Source organism: Triturus cristatus, chromosome 2_2, assembly GCF_964204655.1.
Source record: "Triturus cristatus chromosome 2_2, aTriCri1.1, whole genome shotgun sequence".
In the NCBI taxonomy this organism is placed as follows: Eukaryota; Metazoa; Chordata; class Amphibia; order Caudata; family Salamandridae; genus Triturus; species Triturus cristatus.
In genome coordinates, this window is record NC_140582.1 from 1,089,158,888 (window position 1) to 1,089,179,495 (window position 20,608).

Below are 20,608 nucleotides of genomic sequence, written 5' to 3' on the forward strand. Positions count from 1 at the left end.
TCCTACACCAACACATGGGTGGCAGAATTCTTCTACAAAGGAAGTGGCAAAACTTGATGACACACTAAAGTACAATAGAACAGACCCCAGTTGAAGGAGTGGGCGGTTTGGCCCTTAGACACAAACACATGTCATGAAAGGTTCCTGCGCATCACCGAGGGACTCAGTATGCATAGGCCAGCCCCATGTTACATACAGAGAGAACATCCAGGGTTAGTGACATCCTATAGTGTTGTGCCTACAATGGCTAGAAACCTCAACATTTGAATAAGTGAAACACTTATATTTACTCTCAAAAGACATGGATCTTGGGGACGTTTTTACTAGGACCTAGGAAACAATGTCAAAAACGTTTCATATATGCAGGCATTTTTTGCTGCCTATAATGAAATCTGGAAGATTTCCCAACAAGAAGCCGCAGAGAGAATACGTGAAAAAGACCGTATACCCTTAGAAAAAGCTTTTGCTGTGGTGAATAATGGGTTAACAACTTTGACCTCCAGAGTATATTGTATCTTCTGCTATTGACATACTGGAACAGGATTTAGCCATATTACAATTACGTTCTATTATGTTATTGAGATGGACGCTACAATCTTTGGGTGCAGGCCTTGTGCCTTGGTGTTTTATAAACAGTACGTCTCTGTTTTCAGAATACAATCTAACTGATCCACAGATAGAAATGGCACAAAGGGGAGCTAAATATACAATGCTGTTAATTGAAAAACTGGACAGACTACCATTTACAGTAGCTGAATTACGATCAACTGAGTGGCTAATCCACAGCCAAATCACTCTGCCGGTCACTACATTTCAGTTTCACTATTGCCTTGAGCAAAGGCAGGCATGCAGATATGAACAACTGGGTAAAGAATACATTAAGAAATAATGGGATTTACCATAAAGATTTCGTTGCCGGAGTGGGGATCGAGAAGTTTTTCTTAGTGGTACCAACTGCAAGAACGCTTTAAGTGGTTCTCTATTATAAGCCAAGATATCGTTTTACACGGAGCCTGTAATAGTTAAGTTTCGAATCTGTCTTGCCACATGAAAGGAACACCAACTGCCGTGATAATGCCAGTGTTCGAGTTACTTTCGAATGGGAGTTACTTGATGCTGAATGATCAAGGTTGTTGCGGCATGCTTCCAGGCATTGCACAACTGGTCACCGTGAACACCAGGGTTACTTGCTGAATGCAAGTATTGTTTCCTTTGACAAATACAGTCAGGGAGGTGCTAGTATGGCCTTCACTGAATGTTTCCTTGATACAGTTTGATGCTTTGAGTAGAATTAAACCTATGCTTTTACAGCAAACCGTGCCGTTAACCTCCGCTTGAGAAACCTTTGAACTTCAAGTTGCAAGGAGCTCGACAGAGATACAGGCACTAATTCGCACCAACTGCCCCCTACATTTCGTAGAAATGGTGGGACGTATCTTTAATATGTCTGATACGAGTGGCATTATACACCTATTTAAGACCATAGGGTCCGGATTCCTTAGCACTTTCCAGACAATCCTCGCAGTTATTCCTAACTTCATACACTCCGTGTTTGGAAGCATTTTCGGGGGTCTACCTCTGATCCGGCTCGCTGTAGCTGGAATCCTGATTATCGTCTACCTGCTGTGCAATGGACGGACCATCCGCGAGCGAGATTGCGAAAGCTCTCCTGGAAAGACATTACTGTGAGCGCATGATACAGCATCTTGATGCACCTCGCCTACGAAAACTAAGTGCTTCTTGGTTCTTATCCTTCAGATCAGTCTTTGAGGACTGCATTGTACCAGTCTTCCGATGCCTGTTCTGCGGAGGCGAATGCGAGTTGGACATCTGTCTGACACCTGACACGGAGGCTCCAGTGGACTTAGACTCCAGGCTGAAACCCATGTGGTCCCATGCACAACTCTGTCCTCAGCGTATTCCCATCTTGATGCATGCCTTCCTTGAAGAACCGCAGGTGCCTTTCACGACTGAATTAAATTTCAGCTCAGGCACTGACACCGAGGTATCTAATTCAGCACTGGATGCCTACACACCAGCTATTGGCAACGAGGGATTACATCTATGCACACCTGACGTGCTATGCGAGGTATTGCAATGTGTGTCCCCTGCTGTAGGAGGCAGCGATAATGTTATGTCTCCCAGCCAGGACATTTATTCTAAATCTGGCTCGCCATGTGCTGGTAAAGAATATGGAACTTTTTCCTTCCCTTTAATTTTTTCTTAAAATAACTTTTTCAAATTGACACTTTCTATCTCAAAGCATGGCCTTTTAGGTACGCTTGCAGTAGTTCAACTTGTGTGATCGAACTCATTTAGAACTGTGATTTGAGGAACTTTACAACATTGTCAAACCTTACCATAGAACTTACATAGGCTTTTGATACCTTCTAATAGAGAAGATAGTTCTGCATTTAACTGAAGAGCTTCTTTGCTACCTAATCAGACTGAGTGGGTTGCCTTACCAACTTCCATTTCCGTTGACAGTTACAACAACAAGTAGTTCGGCACTGCTTATCTCTAAGCCCAATGTTGGTCAACATCAGCACGTTTATTTAAAAGGACTTATTGAGTCTTTAATTTTTTCTCTCCACTGTAGTTATTTTTACAGTCCGATGATTCTAATCTAAACCCTTTAATCCGTGCATGAATTGCAGCTGTGAATTGGTAGATTCAAAATAAGCTTTCTTAAACAAGTTACTTACCTTCGGTAACAATAGATCAGTAAGAAAGATGACGTCGCGGCAGCTACTTAGACGCCGCCCTCGAGCGCGGACGTCAGTTCTGTACACGACTTTCCGCGCCAGGAACGCAGAGCCATGCAAGATACTGACCACTAATGCCTTCAAACTAGCGCCCTGAAAGGGATCACCTTAACCCTAGAAATCAGTTCGCAGAACGGGGAGGATGGGTGGGGCAGTAAGGAATCTAACACTACTAATGTTTCTTACAGATATACTGTTACCGAAGGTAAGTAACTTGTTCATCTGAAAGAAACACGTAGTGATATATTCCTTACCTTAGAATAGATACCCCAGCAATACCAACCCCGGTGGTGGGTCTGTGAACCAAGATCACACCAGGAAGTCCCGGAGAACTGAACGGCCAAAGAAGCCGTCTCTCAGGACTTGGCTGTCCAGGCAGTAGTGCTTAGTAAAAGTGTGCAGCGAGGCCCATGTAGCTGCCTGACAGATGTCTTGTAAGGGGACACCACGTCCCAACGCCATAGTGACAGCCTTCGCCCTGGTGGAATGGGCGTGCAGCCCCAACGGAGGCTGCTTCTTTGCCAGAGAATAACAGGCTTTAATACACAAGACGACCCTCGGGAGATAGTCCGCTTGTGTAAGGCCCGACCTTTCTTGGCGCCAACGTAGTCAAAGAGCTGGTCATCCACCCGGAACTGTTGTGTGCAGTTCAGGTAAAATGAGAGCGCATGTTTTGGGTCCAGATGGTGGAGCCTCTCTTCCTCTCTAGGAGGATGCGGAAAGAAGGTGGGCAAATGGATGGTTTGCCCGATGTGAAAAGCAGCGACCACTTTTGGCAGAAAGGATGGACGGGTTCTGAGCACCATCTTGTCCGGTTGGACAGACAGAAAGGGAGGTTTACAAGAAAGAGGCTGGAGCTCACTTACTCGCCTAGCGGAGGTGATGGCAACCAGGAAAGCAGTCTTCTAAGTTAAGAGACGTAGAGGACAGTTGTGAAGAGGCTCAAAGGGAGCGCACATCAAATATGTGAGAACCAGGTTCAAATCCAACTGCGGCATCACAAAAGGAATAGGAGGGAAAAGGTGAGTAATGCCTTTGAGGAATCGACAACAGGGGACTTGAAAAGAGAGGACTGATTAGGGAGCCTGAGAAAGGCTGAAATAGCAGAAAGTAGCCCTTGATAGTGCCCAGAGCAGAGCCCTGCTGGGCCAAGGAAAGAAGGAACAAAAGGACTTCTGAAAGAGGGGCAGAAAGGGGATCCACAGCCTTTGCTGTGCACCATGACACATTTGTTCCACCTGCAGGCGTATACCAACTTAGTGGAGGGACGCCTGGCTACCAGAATCACATTACAGATTTCAGGAGGCAAGTCGAAAGGAATCACCTGCCGCCGCTCAATCTCCACGCAAGGAGGTGGAGACTGGACAGGTTCGGGTGGAGGACCGTCCCCTGCTGCTGCAAAAGAAGATCCTCCCAAAGAGGCAGTCGGATCGGGGATCGATGGTCATACTGAGTAGCTTGGGATACCATACTCTTCAAGCCCAGTCCAGAGCCACAAGGATGACTTGTGCCCGGTCGCGCCTGATATTCTTCAGAACTCTGAGCAGAAGTGGTATAGGCGGAAAGGCGTACAACAGACCGCAACTCCACTTGCGACGAAAATCGCTGCTGAGCCAGCGCTGCCTTGGAAATTCCAACGCGCAGAACTGCTGACATTGCGCATTCTCTTCGGAGGCGAATAGATCTAACCAAGGCACTCCCCACAGTTGAAAGAGACCTTGCGCCACGTCTGAGTGAAGACGCCATTCGTGATCCATCATGCACCTGCGGCTGAGTTTGTCCGCCCTGGCATTCAATGAACCTGCCAGGTGTTGAACCACCAGGGAAATGCCCTGATGTTTAGCCATGTCCAGAGGCGCAGAGCCTACAGACATAGGGTCCACGACCCCACCCCGCCCTGTTTGTTGCAGTACCACATGGCGGTGGTGTTGTCTGTGAACATCTGCACTACTCTCCCCTTGACAGAGAGAAGGAATGCCTTCAGTGCAAGTCGGATCACCCGGAGCTCCAGAAGGTTGATATGGAGCCGGTACTCCGCCGGAGACCAGAGGCCTCTGATCTCCGCCTCTCCCATGTGGCCATCCCATCCCAGGAGAGACGCATCCGTCACCACTGTGTACTCCAGTTGGGGAAGGGAGAGGGATCTGCCATTGACCCAATGCCGGTTTGTGAGCCACCACTGCAATTGGCATGCAGTGCCCTCTGAGACCTGGACAGACTCGGACAGGTTCCCCTGATGCTGCGCCCACTGGAACTTCAGGTCCCACTGCAGAGCCCGCATATGCCATCTGGCATGATCGACCAGCAGGATGCAGGAAGCCATGAGGCACAGCAGCCTCCGGGTCAGCCTGACCGAAACCCTGGATAGAGGCCAAAAGATCGGAATCAGAGCCTGAATATCCTGGACTCACCGTTAGGGAGGATAGACCCCAAAAAGCATTGTATCCAGAACCGCTCAGATGAAGAGGAGCTTCTGAGAGGGACTCAGGTGCGACTCTGGCACAATGATGGAGAACCTCAGCAAATGCAGGAGGTCGGCCGTAGTCTGGAGGTGGTAGACGACTGCCTTCAACACCAGTCGTCGAGATAGGGGTAGACTGGAACCCCTGATCTGCGCAGATGAGCTGCGACCACCGCCATCACTTTTGTGAACACCCGAAGGGCGCTGGTAAGGCCAAAGGTGAGCACGGTAAACTGAAAGTGATCGTGGTCTACCGTAAACCACAGGTAACGCCGGTGGGCCGGCAGGACGGAAATATGCGTCCTGCAGATCCAACGCTACCATCCAGTCTCCAGGGTCGAGAGCAGACCAGACCTGAGCCAGAGTTAACATCTTGAACTTCTCCTTTCGGAGAAAGTGATTGACGTTCCGGAGGTCTAAGATAGGACGCAGGCCCTTGTCCTTCTTGGGCAACAGAAAGTAGTGGGAGTAACAACCATGACCTACTTCTGGCGTAGGAACACGCTCGATGGCCCCGTGGCCAAGAGGGCCACAACCTCCTGTTGAAGAAGTGCCAAGTGATCCCCCGACATGCGGTGGTACTGGGATGGCATGGCTGGAGGGGTAGTCTCGAAGGGGAGGGAGTAGCCCCTTCGGACTATTTGTAAAACCCACCTGTCCGTAATGATGGTGCGCCAGAGGGGGATGTGATGGCGAATCCTGCCGCCCACTGGCATTTTATGGGCCTGAAAAACCGGACTAGGAAGGTTTGGAGGCAGTGGACTGACCCGCCCGCTGGCCCCCTGACTTACTTCGGCGAGTCCCACGTCCGCTCCGCGCTGGGACTGTTGCTGTGCAGGCCTGTGGCTCTGAAGCGAACGTGTCAGGGCGCCCCTTCTGGGGCCACAAAAAGAGTGAAAAGCAGACGGCAGAGGAGGCCGAGTGGCCGAAAGGCCCAAGGACTTGGCCGTAGCTCGTGAGTCCTTAAAACGCTCCAACGCACTATCTGCATTGTTGCCAAAAAGGCGAATGCCATCAAAGGGCATGTCCAGGAGAGTGTTCTGGAGGACATCCCCAGAGAAGCCAGTAGTCCTCAGCCAGGCGTGACGACGGAGCGCCACTGTCGTGGAAATCGCTCTGCCCAGCGAGTCGGCGGTGTCGAGGCCACATCGAATTGTGAACTTGACTGCATCCTTCCCTTCAGCAATAGCCTGAGAGAGCACTGTACGGGCCTCCTCCGGACACTGAGGCAGCACTTGCTCCACCGTATCCCACACAGAGTGGGAGTAACGGCCCAAGAGGCATGTGGTGTTCACAGACCGCAGCCCTGAACTGGCAGAAGAAAAAAATCTTCTTCCCAAATTGTTCCAATCCCTTGGATTCCCTATCTGGGGGTGTGGTAGGGAATGTGCTTTGGAACATGGAGGCTTGAACAACCAAGCTCTCAGGGGTGGGGTGTTGGGGAGAGGAAGAGGGGGTTGCCCGGGACCGGGCGATGTCATCGGCCCACGTTCCTATCCACAGGAGCCCCTGTGTTGGGCCTGGACCAGGTGCTCAAAAGAACATCAGAAAGTGCATCAGCAGGGGCTCCACAGAGGTAGCCACCGGCTGAAGCACTTCTGTCAGGAGGTTAGTCCTGACAGCCACTGTAGGGAGTTGGAGAGGCTCGGCCGCCCTATGCAACACCACTGCGTCACTAGCACCCTCCTCCGTAGCCACAGTAGGAGGAGTTGGCATGCCAAAGTCAGGAGAGGTGTCAAGACCACTTGCATCCGCCAGCTCCTCTGCCCAGTCTGGGTCATACTCACACTGAGCTGTGAGAGGGTCCTCAGACCCCTCCCAGTCCTCCCCTTCCTTCGAATGCTGGTGTACAGGCCGAAACTACAGAGGATGGACATAGGGAGAGAAGGGTCCCATCGGTGTCGGAATCAGTGTCAAGCGACGCCGTTCCGGCTCAGTGTCCACATCAGGGCCGAAACCGGGGCCGATGTCGTCCGGTGCAACAGACGACGTCAGAGGTGCTGCCGGTGGGGTCGACGTCGGTGGAGGTGTGACTTGGTCAACCGGCGTCGACCGGGATCTAGGCCTGGATCCATGGGGGCCCTGCGTCGCCGGGGTCGAAGCCTGACAGCGATGCCGGAGCCGCCGACAGTGAAGTGCTAGGACCCCCAGTTGGGCCCGAAGGCACGCCGTCAGGGCCCGACGAGGCGGGCCATGGCTGACAGAAATTCCTGCAGCGGGCCAGAGTTGCCGACGGACTCGGGAAGGGCGAGTAGGCTGGCGGCGACTGCGTAGGCTCTGCCAGAGCCGCTGGGGAGGCACCACCCGCACACCGCACGAGGGGAAGTCAGAGAGCGATGGCGCTTCTTCGACTTTGTGATGCTTCGTCTTACCTGACCCTGAGTGCGAAGACTTCGATCCCGACGAACGATGGTGATGGCTCCGCGACCAGTCCCTCGACCTCCCGCGGGACCAGGACTTTGAGCGGCGCGGAGCCGACTACCGGACTTCAAGCAACTTTAGGGACCATTCCTGCAAAGTTTTCAGCGCCATGGCCCGGCAGTCGGGGCACAACTTGGGGTCGTGGTCGCGCCCAGGCAGTAGAGACACACGCGGTGCGGGTCCGTCACCGACATCATGCGATGGCAGTACCCGCAAGACTTGAAGCCGGGCATCCCTACGGCACCAGGAGTCGATCGACTCGAAAAAACAGACAAAAAGCTTTGAAAAACTCAGTCACTTACTGGGGGTACTGCTCTCTCCGGATCTGCACTTGCTGGCGTGGAAAAAGAAAGAACGGACGTCAGCGCGCGAAGGCGGCGTCTAAGTAGCTGCCGCAACGTCATCTCGGCGACCACGATGGATGCGACGCCGCGCGACGCCACCTTCCGACGTGCAGGGGTACTGCTGACGAAAACTTTCCGGATCCAGTCTGACGCCTGGGGGTAATTCTAAGGTAAGGAATTATCAGTACGTGTTTCTTTCAGATCTAAATAGCAATACAGCAGAACTTGTAGTGTTCAGTGATAATCTCAGGACCTAGAACCTCTCGTTGGACGTACTTGGCCATATACCAGCTCCTACCAATTCAGTTTGTAACATCCAAGGGCAACTTGAAGCAAAAGTCATCTTTCGAGATCATATTAAAGGCGTGACTAAATTATGTCACTTTCACTCTGTACCTTGAATGAAATTATTCAGCTTCTTCCTGAGCACATGAAGAATACAAATGCTACAGCAAACTTTTAAAAAATGTATTTATTGAATCTCTACAGTGCGTTTACCCCAAAGGTGTCCAGGAACACTAAATCTTCTCACCATTGACTACTACACTGGCAACTGCATTATTTGTTGGTACAGGTTCAGAAACCACACAATGCTACTCTCAAATTAATAACTGGTATTAGCTGGAGTACTGATACAGTGCTTATTCTAAAACAGTTTCTCTGGCTGCCCTTCTCACAAGTTTTGTTGAGCAATATGCCCCCTTTCAAACCATTAATCAAAAACCAAGTTAACAGTTGTTATTGTCAGACAGTTTGCATTAGTTGTCATACTATTGGAGTTTAGGCAACCACCTTATGGATCTCCATTTCAGTTTCTTTTCAGAAAGTACAGAGCTCTTTGGCCTTTTGCACAGAAACTGAAACAATGGCAGTTTACTCCATCAGTGCAGAACGCAGCTTTTGTAGACTTTGTTGTATGCTTCAAGTTGATACCGTTTGCATGCTGTGCTTGTGATGCAGTCAACACCCAGATGCCCATTTGATAGTAGTATGCTTAATAAATGAAGGACTAAAATAAGGAGAAAACCAACTCACATACAAGACATAAGCTGCTGAAAAAGGAGGTCTGTTTAGTAGTAGTGCGCAGGCTTTTTTTTATATAACCTCTTAAACCCTGCATTCATAATAGTTATAATAGTCTTACCTTCAATGGCCTGTTCAATTCCTTTAAGGCGGGCATAGGCTGTGTTTATATCCAACGTAAAGTTGTCTAGTTGTTCCTGAGAACGTTGCCTAAACTCCATTTCCTGATCAGATAATTTCTCAAACAAATCCTGGAAACAATTTAAACAAATGAAACATTTCACAGGTAACAAATTAACATTACAAGAGTAATAAGGGCCTCAACACAACACCCAATACATCAATTTTAAGAACCACCACCACTGTATTACAAAAGGTCAACAAGAGATGACCTCCTTTCCTCCCATTAGTTAAAAAAATCCATTCAGAAGCATACAAGTCCTGCCATGTAACCTGCCCTAAATAGAATATCATTTGGATTACGCAAAGGTAAAGTTGACGAGAAGAGTTTACGTACCTTTCGTCTTGGTTCTGCATTATAGGAATCTTCATTGAAGTTCTAAACACTTAACCAACTCCCTACTGTGCGTACAGACCACAGAACACCGTTTTGCACTGCTTTCTTCCATGAAAACAGCATCCTAGAACGTATATGTCCATGAATTCATATGCAGACCTAAACAATGGTGGCCTAACAATTGCCTCCTTATCTTATGAATGTTCAAAATAACTCTTCAGACAATACTCCTAGAACTGCATTGCAGCATTCAGATACAGAGAAAAGCCCTTTCAGCATAGAATGTGAAGGTAAAAACGAAGCTGGTGATGCTTACATTTTACACAGATTTAAAAAAAGGAGCCCAACCCTTTAAGAACCTGGAAGGCACACCTTTCCCCAGAATTCATTGTAGATAGATAGATAGATAGATAGATATAAAACCACTCCAGTGAAGAGAAGTTAGAGGCCACTCAGGGAATCCATGGAAGACCTTTATTGACAAATTGGGCATGATGCATTTCGGCGCATTAGCCTTCTTCGGATGCCGCTGCTTTTAGGGTGCTGCTCAGCCCGTGCCTTTGAATATCATGTCCCTCTCCCATTGGTGAGAGTACATTTCCACATCGTCACATGCTAACTGCAGACAGATTGGAACTACAGTTCCCAGAAGCAGACCGAGATTACCCGCTGCCTAATAACACTGGCAAGAATTATATTTGGAGTACTTAATATTGGCATCGCATTGAAAAGACATCACCAATCGGGAATAAAGCAGCTGCCGACATTTTAGAAAAAATATTTTAGAACCGGGAGTCAACCCAGATATCATCCGGGACGGAAGTATAACCGGCGGGGAAAATAGAAACGTATTCACCTACCCAACAGCCCTGAAGAAGTTGGTTGGGCAATCACCCACGACGAAACACGTGTTGGCTGGGCAATCAAAAATGAATAAAAGAAACAAAGAAGCTTTCGTATAATCCTTTGATTACATCAATATATGTTGATTATATTTGTGTACTGTGATACAATATTGGCAGAACTAGGGCCTTTGTACTAAACAAACAGCGTGTGCACAGGATTTGAATTCTCTTAGCATTACGTTTAGGTAAGTATTGGGTGGGTTCTAAACCACCTTTTTTTTTAGTTTTCAAAAACCTTTATTGGCCAAAAGTAAACATACAGGTCAGAGCGTCATACAGTCACGTAGCCATGCGTTACCCCCCCTGAGCTGCAGGGGGGGGGGGGGGAAGGGGGGGTGCAGTTGTCGCTTACACGGCCATTTAGCCGACATCCCGGAGGACCGGCGGCGTTTCAGGAGAATCTACACACAAGGTGATCCCATTTCCGTTGCTGCTGACACCAGTGGCTGCACCAGCCCCCAGACCCCGCTACAGACCAGCATGTATGTGGGGCAATCCCACCAGTTTCCTCCTTCCCCTGCTAACCTGAACCAGTCCCTGAGTTCCTGTAAAACAAGTCCCAACACCCCCCCTCCCATCCCACCCACCACACGCACGTCGTCTCCTCCCTCTCGCATCTGCATACAGCCTTATCCGCCGTCCCTGCATCAAGCAGTGAGCAGGTATGGCAGTGTTCCACTCTCAGTTCGCTGGCAACCCTGCAGTAGTCTTCCGTCTCCCACACATCCCCACCCAAAGCATGCCAATCACCTCCGGGTGGTGCCCCGCTACCCTCTCAACCCACAGGCGCGCCTCTAGAGAGTCTCGCCAACCTGCCATCCAGTCATGCGTCCACAGGAGTGCGATCCAGTATCACACCTCCCTCCGACTCGCTGTGTGCATTGGGTCCTTCGTCCTGCGTCTCTCCCTGGCCCGCCCTCTCGGCGGCCCCAGCGGTCAGATATGTTCTATACAGCCCCCAAAAGTTCTTGGGGCGGCTCTTCGGGGGCAGCAATTCACTATATGTCTCCGCCTGCGTGCAACAGTACAGCATATCCCTGGCCCAGCGTTTCTTAGTGGGAAGCGGCCCCCTCATCCAACACGCCGCTACAACGCGCCGAGCCGTTAACAGCGCCATGTCCGTCAGGCGTCTCAGCGCCAGCGGGAGAGGCCTGGAGTATCCCAGCAACGCCAGCGCTGGGTTAGGTTGTATGTCTGTTTCAAGTATCAGGCTCAGTTCCAGGAACACCGCCGTCCAGAACCGGGCTATACCCGGGCAGTGCCAGGCCATATGTATGAAATCTGCTACCGGGAAATGGCAGCGTTCGCACTCTGCCGATGGGCGAAGCCCGTACCTGTGTAGTCTCTCTGGGGTGTAATAGACCCGCTGCAGGTACTTAAAGTGTATCAGTCTGTGCCTACCGTTTAACGACACCTTCTTGGTGCTAGAACAGCAGTAGGTCCACATCGCGTCCGTTATTTCCATTTAAAGGTCGGCCTGCCACCCCCGTCGCGCCGCCGAGCACTCCGGCGCCCGGTTTTTATCCCCGAGCTTTTTGAGAGTCGAAACAAGTTTGGCCGGCGCCTCCGTTTTGATGACATAGGTAAGTTCCGGGACCTCTGGCGGTTCTTCCAAGCCCGGTCCCAACAGGGCCGACAGTGCACTACGGATCCTGTGGAATTGGAAGCGCTGGAGCGGGGTAGCCCCAGGCCGGGTCGAGCCGATCTGCTCCCACGTCCTAACCACCCCGTCCTGAAACAAGTCCGCCAGTTTGACGATGCCCAAGGCGCCCAGCGCCTGTCTCACCCCAGCTTCCCTCAGTGGGGGGAGCCAGATCGCCCACTCCACTCGCGTCAGTGGGGAATACAGTAAATCGCAATCCTGCGCCCTCCGGATCGCGTGCAACGCGTGGTTCGTGGCCTTAAGGGAGTCCAACGTTCCCACCCTGCGGTCCACCGGCTGGAAGACAGTCGCCGGGAGGGGAAGCGGGTCCGCGAATAACCGTTCCATCCGCACATGCGGTATATCTGTGGTGGCGTGCACCCACGTATGCAGGTGGGCCGCCTGCGCTATCCTGTAATACCTTTCCAGGTCTGGGGCCCCAAGCCCTCCCAGCTCGTAGGGGAGCGTCAACACCTTCCACTGCACCCTAGGCTGCTTACCGCCCGAGGCCAGCCGAACTAGGGTCTGAGTCACCTGCGCAAAGAAGGCCTTAGAGAGCACGATAGGGATGTTGGTGAAGAGGAACAAAAATCTCGGCAGGACCACCATTTTCATGATGGCCACTCTGCCCATCAGCGACAGGGAGAGTTTAATCCACACCTCCACATCGTCGACAAGGTTGGAGTAGGCCACCCCGTAGTTTTCCCGGAGTAGGACCTCCGGGTCCTTGTGCAGCCGAATCCCCAAGTAGCGAACGGGGTCAGTTGTCCACTGCAGGGGATATTCCATTGGGAACGGCACTGTGACCGGAGTCAGCGGGAATGCCAGCGACTTGGTCCAGTTCACCTGGAGGCCCGAGAGAGCCCCAAACCGGACCACCTCTCTCAATACGGAAGTGAGATTCTCCTCCGGGTTGCGGACGTATAGCAACGTATCGTCCGCGTAGGTGGAAATGCAGATCCTGTAGGAGGGAAAATGAATACCCTCAAATTGGTTATACTCTCTTATTGCGCACGCGAGCGGTTCCGCCACCAGAGCATATAAGAGGGGAGAAAGGGGGCATCCCTGCCGGGTACCCCTGGATACCGCGAAGGCGTCCGTGACTCGGTCTCCTATGCGCAACCTGGCAGTGGGTCTAAAATATAGCGCACCCACCATCTGCAGGAAGGGCTCTCCCAGCCCGAATTTCCTCAAGACTCTCACCATGAAGGGCCACTCGACGGAGTCGAACGCCTTCTCCATGTCGAGGAAGATTGCCAAGGCCCTACCCCCCGGATGCACATGCTGCATGGCCCCCAGGACTGTGCGAATGTTATATGTAAGGTTCCTGGACGGAATGAACCCCGCCTGTTCCGGGGCCACGAGCTCCGGCACCAGTAGCGCCAGGCGCGTAGCAAGGACCTTCGCATACAGCTTGGCGTCCACATTTATCAGGGAAAGCGGCCTGTACGAGCCTCACAGATTCGAGGGTCTCCCAGGTTTCAGAATGGTGACTAGCAGCGCCTCTCGCATCGAGTCAGGCATGCTGCCCTCCTGGCATATATCTTTGAAAAGGGCCATGAGGTGTGGGAGAAGTTTATCCTGGAAAGCCTTGTAAAAAGCCACCGTCAGCCCATCCGAGCCCGGGGCGGTTCCCGCCCTCATGCTCCCCAGAGCCTCCATTATCTCGTCCTTTTGTACTGGCAGCGCCAGAAATTCCCTCTGCGAATTAGACAGGAAGGGCATTTTTATATAACTGAGGTAGTCGTCTATTTCCTCTTCCATTTGGGAGGACTTTGAAGTATACAGTCCAGCATAGTAGTCCCGGAATTCTTCTACTATCCCTGTCTCGTCGGTAATTACCGTCCCGGATGCAGTCACCAGTTCGTCGACGACCAGGGGCCGCCTAGTGTTACGGAGTATCCCCGCTAATAGGGAGCCCGGGCGTTCGCTCTCCCCGTAGGTGCGAGCTGTGGCTAAACCCCTTTTAAGATCAAGCACAGAGCAAGTGCTGTGCAGGCGAAACCTGAAAACTGAACTTGATCTAAAATACAAATAAATGCCACTAGCATAGCCTTGTAGGACGTAAAAGCTTGCATTATTTACGTATTGATAGTGCGTTTCTTGCATATTGTCAACATGTTGCTTAACAGACATGTCAGGTTAATTAGAACACACAGATATACGTAACGTATAGCAGGAACCACTATAAACATAACAGTACTATAATAAATCACATTTTTTTTAAAGTTGCTGTAAATGTGATATCACTGTACAGTGATTTGCAAAAGAACACTTTATAATCGAGGAAGTTATTTGACATTTGTTGCTATACTCAGAAATAACAATGTAATTAGCCAGTGTGCCAGCCTGGCGTTAACAGCCTAACTGTATGAAATGGATCACAGATTGTTTTCTGCCAAGCACTATTGTTGTTGTCCAATTTTGCTCTCTTTAAGGGCCCGATCTGTACATCAATCACACTGGTGGTATTTCTAGGCCAGTCTCTGGTGAGACTACAAATCTCTCAAGTGGCTCCCTACTGAAGCAAATAACATGCTCAATATACCTCGTCTAACTCATGAGGCTTTAAGCACAAGTACTCCCAAATACCTAGAATGAAATTTCACCATTTCAGGAGGCAGACGCTCGTCACACACATGCCTGCTCTCCGGCACAGCTTCGAGAATGTGGAACCCCCCATCTCAGATTTTCACAATCCTATTTGCAGTAGCCTTCCAGCAATATTTAATTTAAAAAACTTACACCATGTCTCCTGGGTCAGTGAATTCAGGAGCCCAGGAGAGAAAATGGGCATTATTTTCAAACACTTCCAGAGTTGGAACTTTTGTTGTTGGGCTCTGGAGTGCAGGGACCACTCGTAGTTGATCCTATAGCTACATGATGTGGTCTGCAGAGTGTATAGAAATACTCTAACATGCTGATGATCATTTTGAACATAAAAGCTTTATTGACAATTTCACTGACAAACATTTAAATGTTTATATTGATAATTCCACATCATGAGAATACAACAAAAGATCTTCAAGTGGCTACCGGAAAACAGTAACACAGGTCCTGATCATTAGCAAATTCTACTACGAAAACACACACTATACAGGATGCACCAAACAACTCCTCAACAGGCTCTAAACCATCCGGGAGCAAGACTCATCCTCAACCTACTTAACCAAACCCACATCTTCCCCCACCTCAAGGCCCCACACTGGCTTCCCATACACAAGTGTACTCAATTCAAACTACTCACACACACAAGGATTACACAACGCAGGCCCCACCTACCTCAACAACCAAATACACTTCGATCACCCCACCAGGGAACTACGATCTGCAGGACACTCACTAGCACAGGTATCCTAAATACTCAAGAACAGAACTGGTGGGTGCACTCTCTCTCATATCATCATCCCCAAAGCCTGGCATGACCTGTCACAGCACACCAGAGACTCCTCTTCAATTCCAGAGTTCTACAAGAAGCTGGAGACCTGGCTCTTCGAGTAACCACCCACGGGGTGAGCAGATCCTTCCTATCTGTGAGTGACTGGATACCCTCTAGGGTTATTAGCGTGCTATACAAACACACATAACATAATTAATGTACTTTAACAGAATTTTTTAATTGGTTATAATGATGGATACTAACCTGTGGGTACTGTTGGTATTAATTCAGTGACCCCTAACAAAGCTAATAGGCTACCCACCGGGTGAGCACAGCCTACCTATCTACAAATGGCTGTATGCCCTTCGGGTGATTAGCGTGCTATACAAACAGACATAACCTAGCATAACATAGTATTTTAACCGGATTCTTTTAATACTAACCTGTGGGTACTGTTGGTATTAATGCAGTGACCTCTAACATAGCTAATAGGCCTGTCATATATTGATGTGATTACCCATTGACAACGCCGGTAGGCCTGCCTTATATAAAATAACACCCTTTATATTGTGATATTGTAGCTGATATAGGTGGGGGTATTGAGATTATGGGGTTCAGGATCCTCTACAGGTGAAGTGTGATTTGAGGGTGTCAAAAAAGGTATTTCCATCTACCGTAATGCAAAGTATTTAGCAGTGTGTGTAATAAGGGAAATGCTACTTACCAGTATGCATCTGTTCTTGGCATGTAGAGCTGCAGATTCGCATTCTTTTGCATAGATCGCCATCTGGTGTTGGGCTTGGATGTGTGCACTGTGTTTTTGTCTTGGAAGAAGTCGTTGTAGTCACGAGGTAGGTGACTCCTCCCTAGGACGATAGTGCGCATGGGCATCGACCCCATCCTTAGATTGTTTTTGCCATGCAGGGTTACGATGGAGTAGTAAGAAGTAGAAAGAGATGTCCATGTGTAATGTATCTAAGTAAGATAACACTGGAACAGATAGAGGTATCCGGGGAGGCGGGTGGGCGTATACGAATATGTAGCTCTACATGCCAAGAACAGATGCATACTGGTAAGTAGCATTTTCCATTAGAGGTATATGAGCTGCAGATTGTATACTTTTGCATAGACTATACAGCAGCTACCTCCTTAGCGGTGGCTACCTGTATCTGTTCCCACTGGCGTAATGAAAATTGAGGGGGCTTCCCTGCAAGGTACGTGGAGGGGCCCCCTCTGGACTCAATCAGCAGCTCTCTGGCCAGAGTGCAGTGCTGAGGGGGCCCCCTGAGGCTTGGGGACCCGCACCGCGGGGGCATGTGTTACGCGCTGTCTGTTGCAGTGGTTTGAAAAAGTGTTCTTAACACAGCCTGGCCCACACTAGCTTGTTGTTTTGCCTGCACATCTACACCATAGTGTTTTGTGAAGGTGTGTGGTGTAGCCCAAGTTGCTGCTTTGCAGATGTCATTTAAGGGAATGTTCCCTAAGAATGCCATGGAAGCCTCTAGTTTGCGTGTGGAATGAGCTCAGGGGTAATGGTTAGTGTGCGTTTGGCTTTGATATAGCATATTTGGATGCATTTAACAATCCACCTTGCAATTCTGCCTTTGAGATGGGATTGCCTTTATGAGGTGGGGAGAAAGCCACAAAGAGTTGTTTGGTCTTTCTAAAGGATTTTGTCCTTTCAATGTAATACAGTATTGCTCTTTTAACGTCTAATGTGTGAAGAGCTCGTTCTGCCACTGAGTCTGGTTGAGGGAAAAACACTGGGAGTTCAACAGACTGGTTGAGATGGAAGGCAGATACGACTTTGGGTTGAAATTTAGGGTTAGTCCTAACAACCACTTTGTTATGATGGATTTGTAAAAAAGGTGCTTGTATTGTTAATGGCTGGAATTCACTAACTCTCCTGAGAGATGTGATCGCAAACAAAAAGGCTACCTTCCAAGTGAGGAACTGTAGTTCGCATTTGTGAAGAGGTTCAAAAGGGGGACCCATGAGTCTGGTAAGAACCACAATTAAGTACCAGACTGGAGACGGCGGGACTCTAGGTGGAATTATTCTCTTAAGTCTTTCCATAAAAGCTTTGATAGCGGGCACTCGAAACAAAGACAAATGTTGTCTATTTTATAGTTAGGCAGCTAGATGTAGCCTAATAGATGTATATGCTAGGTTACATTGTTGTGGATGCAAGAGGTAGCAGATAATGTTCTGAATAGAAGCATCTAATGGATTGATTTTGTCGTTTGTGCAATAAATGGCAAATCGTTTCCATTTTGCTGCATAGCATGCTCTGGTGGTAGGACGTCTAGCTTCTTTAGTGATATTCATACAGTCTGGCGGAAGATTTAGGTAGCCCAACTCTAAGACCTCAGGTGCCAGATCGCAAGGTTGAGTTGATTAGAATCTGGATGTCTTCTCTCTCCATGGTCCTGAGTGAGAAGCTTGGGTGAGAGACGTAGTTTTTGATGAGGAACTACTGATAGTTCCAATAGGGTTGTGAACCATGATTGTCGGGCCCATGTTGGAGCAACTAGGATCATTGTGAGGGAATGCTGTTTGAGTGTCAGAACCACTAACGGAATGAGTGAGAGAGGCGGAAAAGCGTACGCAAATTTGCCTGACCAGTTCATCCATAGCGCATTGCCTTTGGACAATGGGTGTGGATACCTGGATGCGAAGTTTGGGCATTTTGCGTTTTGGTGTGTGGCGAACAGATCTATTTCTGGGTGGCCCCACATGTGAAAGAATGGAAGAAGAACTTGAGGATGAAGTTCCCATTCGTGGATCTGCTGTGTTTGACGATTGAGCAGATCTGCTATCTGATTGTGTACACCTGGGAGGTGTTCTGCAAGGAGATATACGTTTTGTGGAATCGCCCATCTTCATATGTTCTGAGCTAGGTGTGAAAGCTGCAGAGTGTGTGTTCCCCCCTGTTTCTGTATGTATTACATTGCGGTCATGTCTGTACGGACCAGGACAGCTTTGCCTAGGAGGTGGAGTTAAAAAGATTTTAACGCTAGGAAGATTGCTAACAATTCCAGGTAGTTTTGGTGGAATTGTTTTTGTTGGGGGTGGGGGTCCACATGCCCTGGATGGTATGGTTTTGAAGATGAGCTCCCCAGCCGGTGAGCGATGCGTCTGCTGTTAGCACGGTCTGTGGAACCAGGTCGAGGAACGGCTGCCCTTTGGAAAGGTTTTGTGTGTTCCAACACTGCAGAGAGCGATGGGTGCGGGCGTCCACCAAAACCAGATCTGTCAGCTGACCTTGAGCCTGGTTCCACTGACGTGCCAAACATTCCTGTAAAGGACGCATTTGGAGTCTTGCATAAGGGACGAGGAGAATGCAGAGGGCTATCATCCCGATTAGCTTCATGAACACTCGCGCTGGTAGTGAGTGTTGAGGCTGAAATTTTGGGATTAGAGCCTGTATGCCGCTTATCTTGACTGGATTGGGATATGCTAGAGCTTTTGAAGGGTCTATTGTAGCCCCTAGGTATTGTTGTATGTTGGACGGTTGAAGATGGGATTTGGCGAGGTTTACTGTGAATCCCAAGCTGTGAAGCAGCTGAATGGTGTTGTGTGTTGCACACAGCTGCTGTGTGATTTGGCTTTTATGAGCCAGTCGTCCAGATAAGGGAAGACATGAATATGCTGTTTCCTTAAGTGGGCTACAACTACTGCAAGGCATTTGGTGAAGACTGTGTGCTGTAGTGATCCCGAATGGGAGGACTTTGAATTGGTAGTGTTGACCATCTACCACAAACCTGAGAAATTTCCTGTGAGCGGGGTGAATGGGAATATGGAAGTAGGCGTCCTTTAGATCCAGAGTGGAGAGAAAGTCGCCCTGTTGGAAGTAGTGGGAGCACCTGTTGGAGAGTGACCATGTGAAAGTGGTCTGACTGAATGTAGAGGTTTAGCGGTCCGAGGTCCGGTATGGGCCTGAAGGAGACGTCCTTTTTTGGGATTAGGAAATACAGGGAGCAAACCCCTTGGCCTTGATGAGGCAAGGGCACTGGTTCTATTGCATGTTTTTGTAATAGAGAGAGAACCTCTTGTTTGAGAAGTGTTAGATGTTCTAAGGACATGGGACACTGTCTGGGAGGAATGTTTGGGGGGTTAGAAGTGAGTTCTAGGCAGTAACCATACTGGCTAATTTGTCTTACCCACTTGTCTGTTGTGATGGAATTCCAGACAGGTAGGAACTGTAAGAGACGTCCCCCAACAGGAGTGGGATGATCGGGGAGAAGAGCAGGGAAGTCACTGTTTAGTGGTAGGGGGGGGGTCCAGCTATTGTAACCACGACCTCTCCCCTTATTATTGTTGCCTCTGTAGCCTCCGTGAAAGTATGCTTTCGGGGATGTTTGAGTGGGGCTCTTGTAGGAGGGAGGGATGTTCTGAACCCATGGTTTTGGAGCCGGCTCTGTAGAAGGAGCGGCGAAAGGAGCCTCTAGGGGAAGGAAACTGTAAGGCCCCCATAGACTTAGCAGTTTCGGTGTCCTTCATCTTTTCTAGGGATGTGTCAACTGCGGGACCGAAAAGATGTTCCTGATCAAACGGTTGATTTAAAATAGCAGTTTGGAACTCCTGCTTGAATCCGAAAACCCAGAGCCAAGCGTGTCTACGCAACAAGATGCTGGTGTTAATTGTGCGAGATGCGGTATCGACCACACATTTTATTGAGGTGTTGGTAATGAGTTTGCCCTCCTAGATAAGGTTGTTGGCTTTTTTGTTTGTAGTGGTCAGGAAGGTGTTCCATGAGCTTTTCAAGCTCGTCGCAGTGAGCCCTGTTGTACCTGGCCAATAAAGCTTGGGCATTGGCGATCCGCTAATGGTTTGCAGACTGCGAAGCAATACGTTTCCCGGATGCGTCAATTAATTTGGATTCATTTTCAGAACGGGGGGTGTCGCCTGTACTCTGAGTTTGCACGCTTGCGTGCGTTAGTTACCACAACGGAATCTGACCTTTAATGTAGATTGGGTCATTGGGCGCTGCCTTGTATTTTTTTATCCACCCTGGGATTGAGAACCCTGGTTCTGACTGGGTCCTTAAAAATGTCTGGGGCATGTTTTAGCAAGCCTTTTAACATTGGCAGGGTGCTTGATGATTTTTGCGAGGGTGTGAAGGTTTCCAGCAAAACAATCTTCATCTAA

General features: G+C 49.3%; 1 protein-coding gene across 2 annotated transcripts in view; it reads right to left on the bottom strand.

Annotated features, from left to right (window-relative positions):
- IMMT (inner membrane mitochondrial protein) overlaps positions 1-20,608 on the bottom strand; it is a 472,217-nt gene that overhangs the window by 11,601 nt on the left and 440,008 nt on the right. For both annotated transcript variants that reach the window (XM_085642618.1, XM_085642619.1), the window contains one exon: positions 9,136-9,265. In XM_085642618.1, the coding sequence (XP_085498744.1) occupies positions 9,136-9,265 (130 nt within the window). The remainder of the gene's footprint in view (positions 1-9,135; positions 9,266-20,608) is intronic.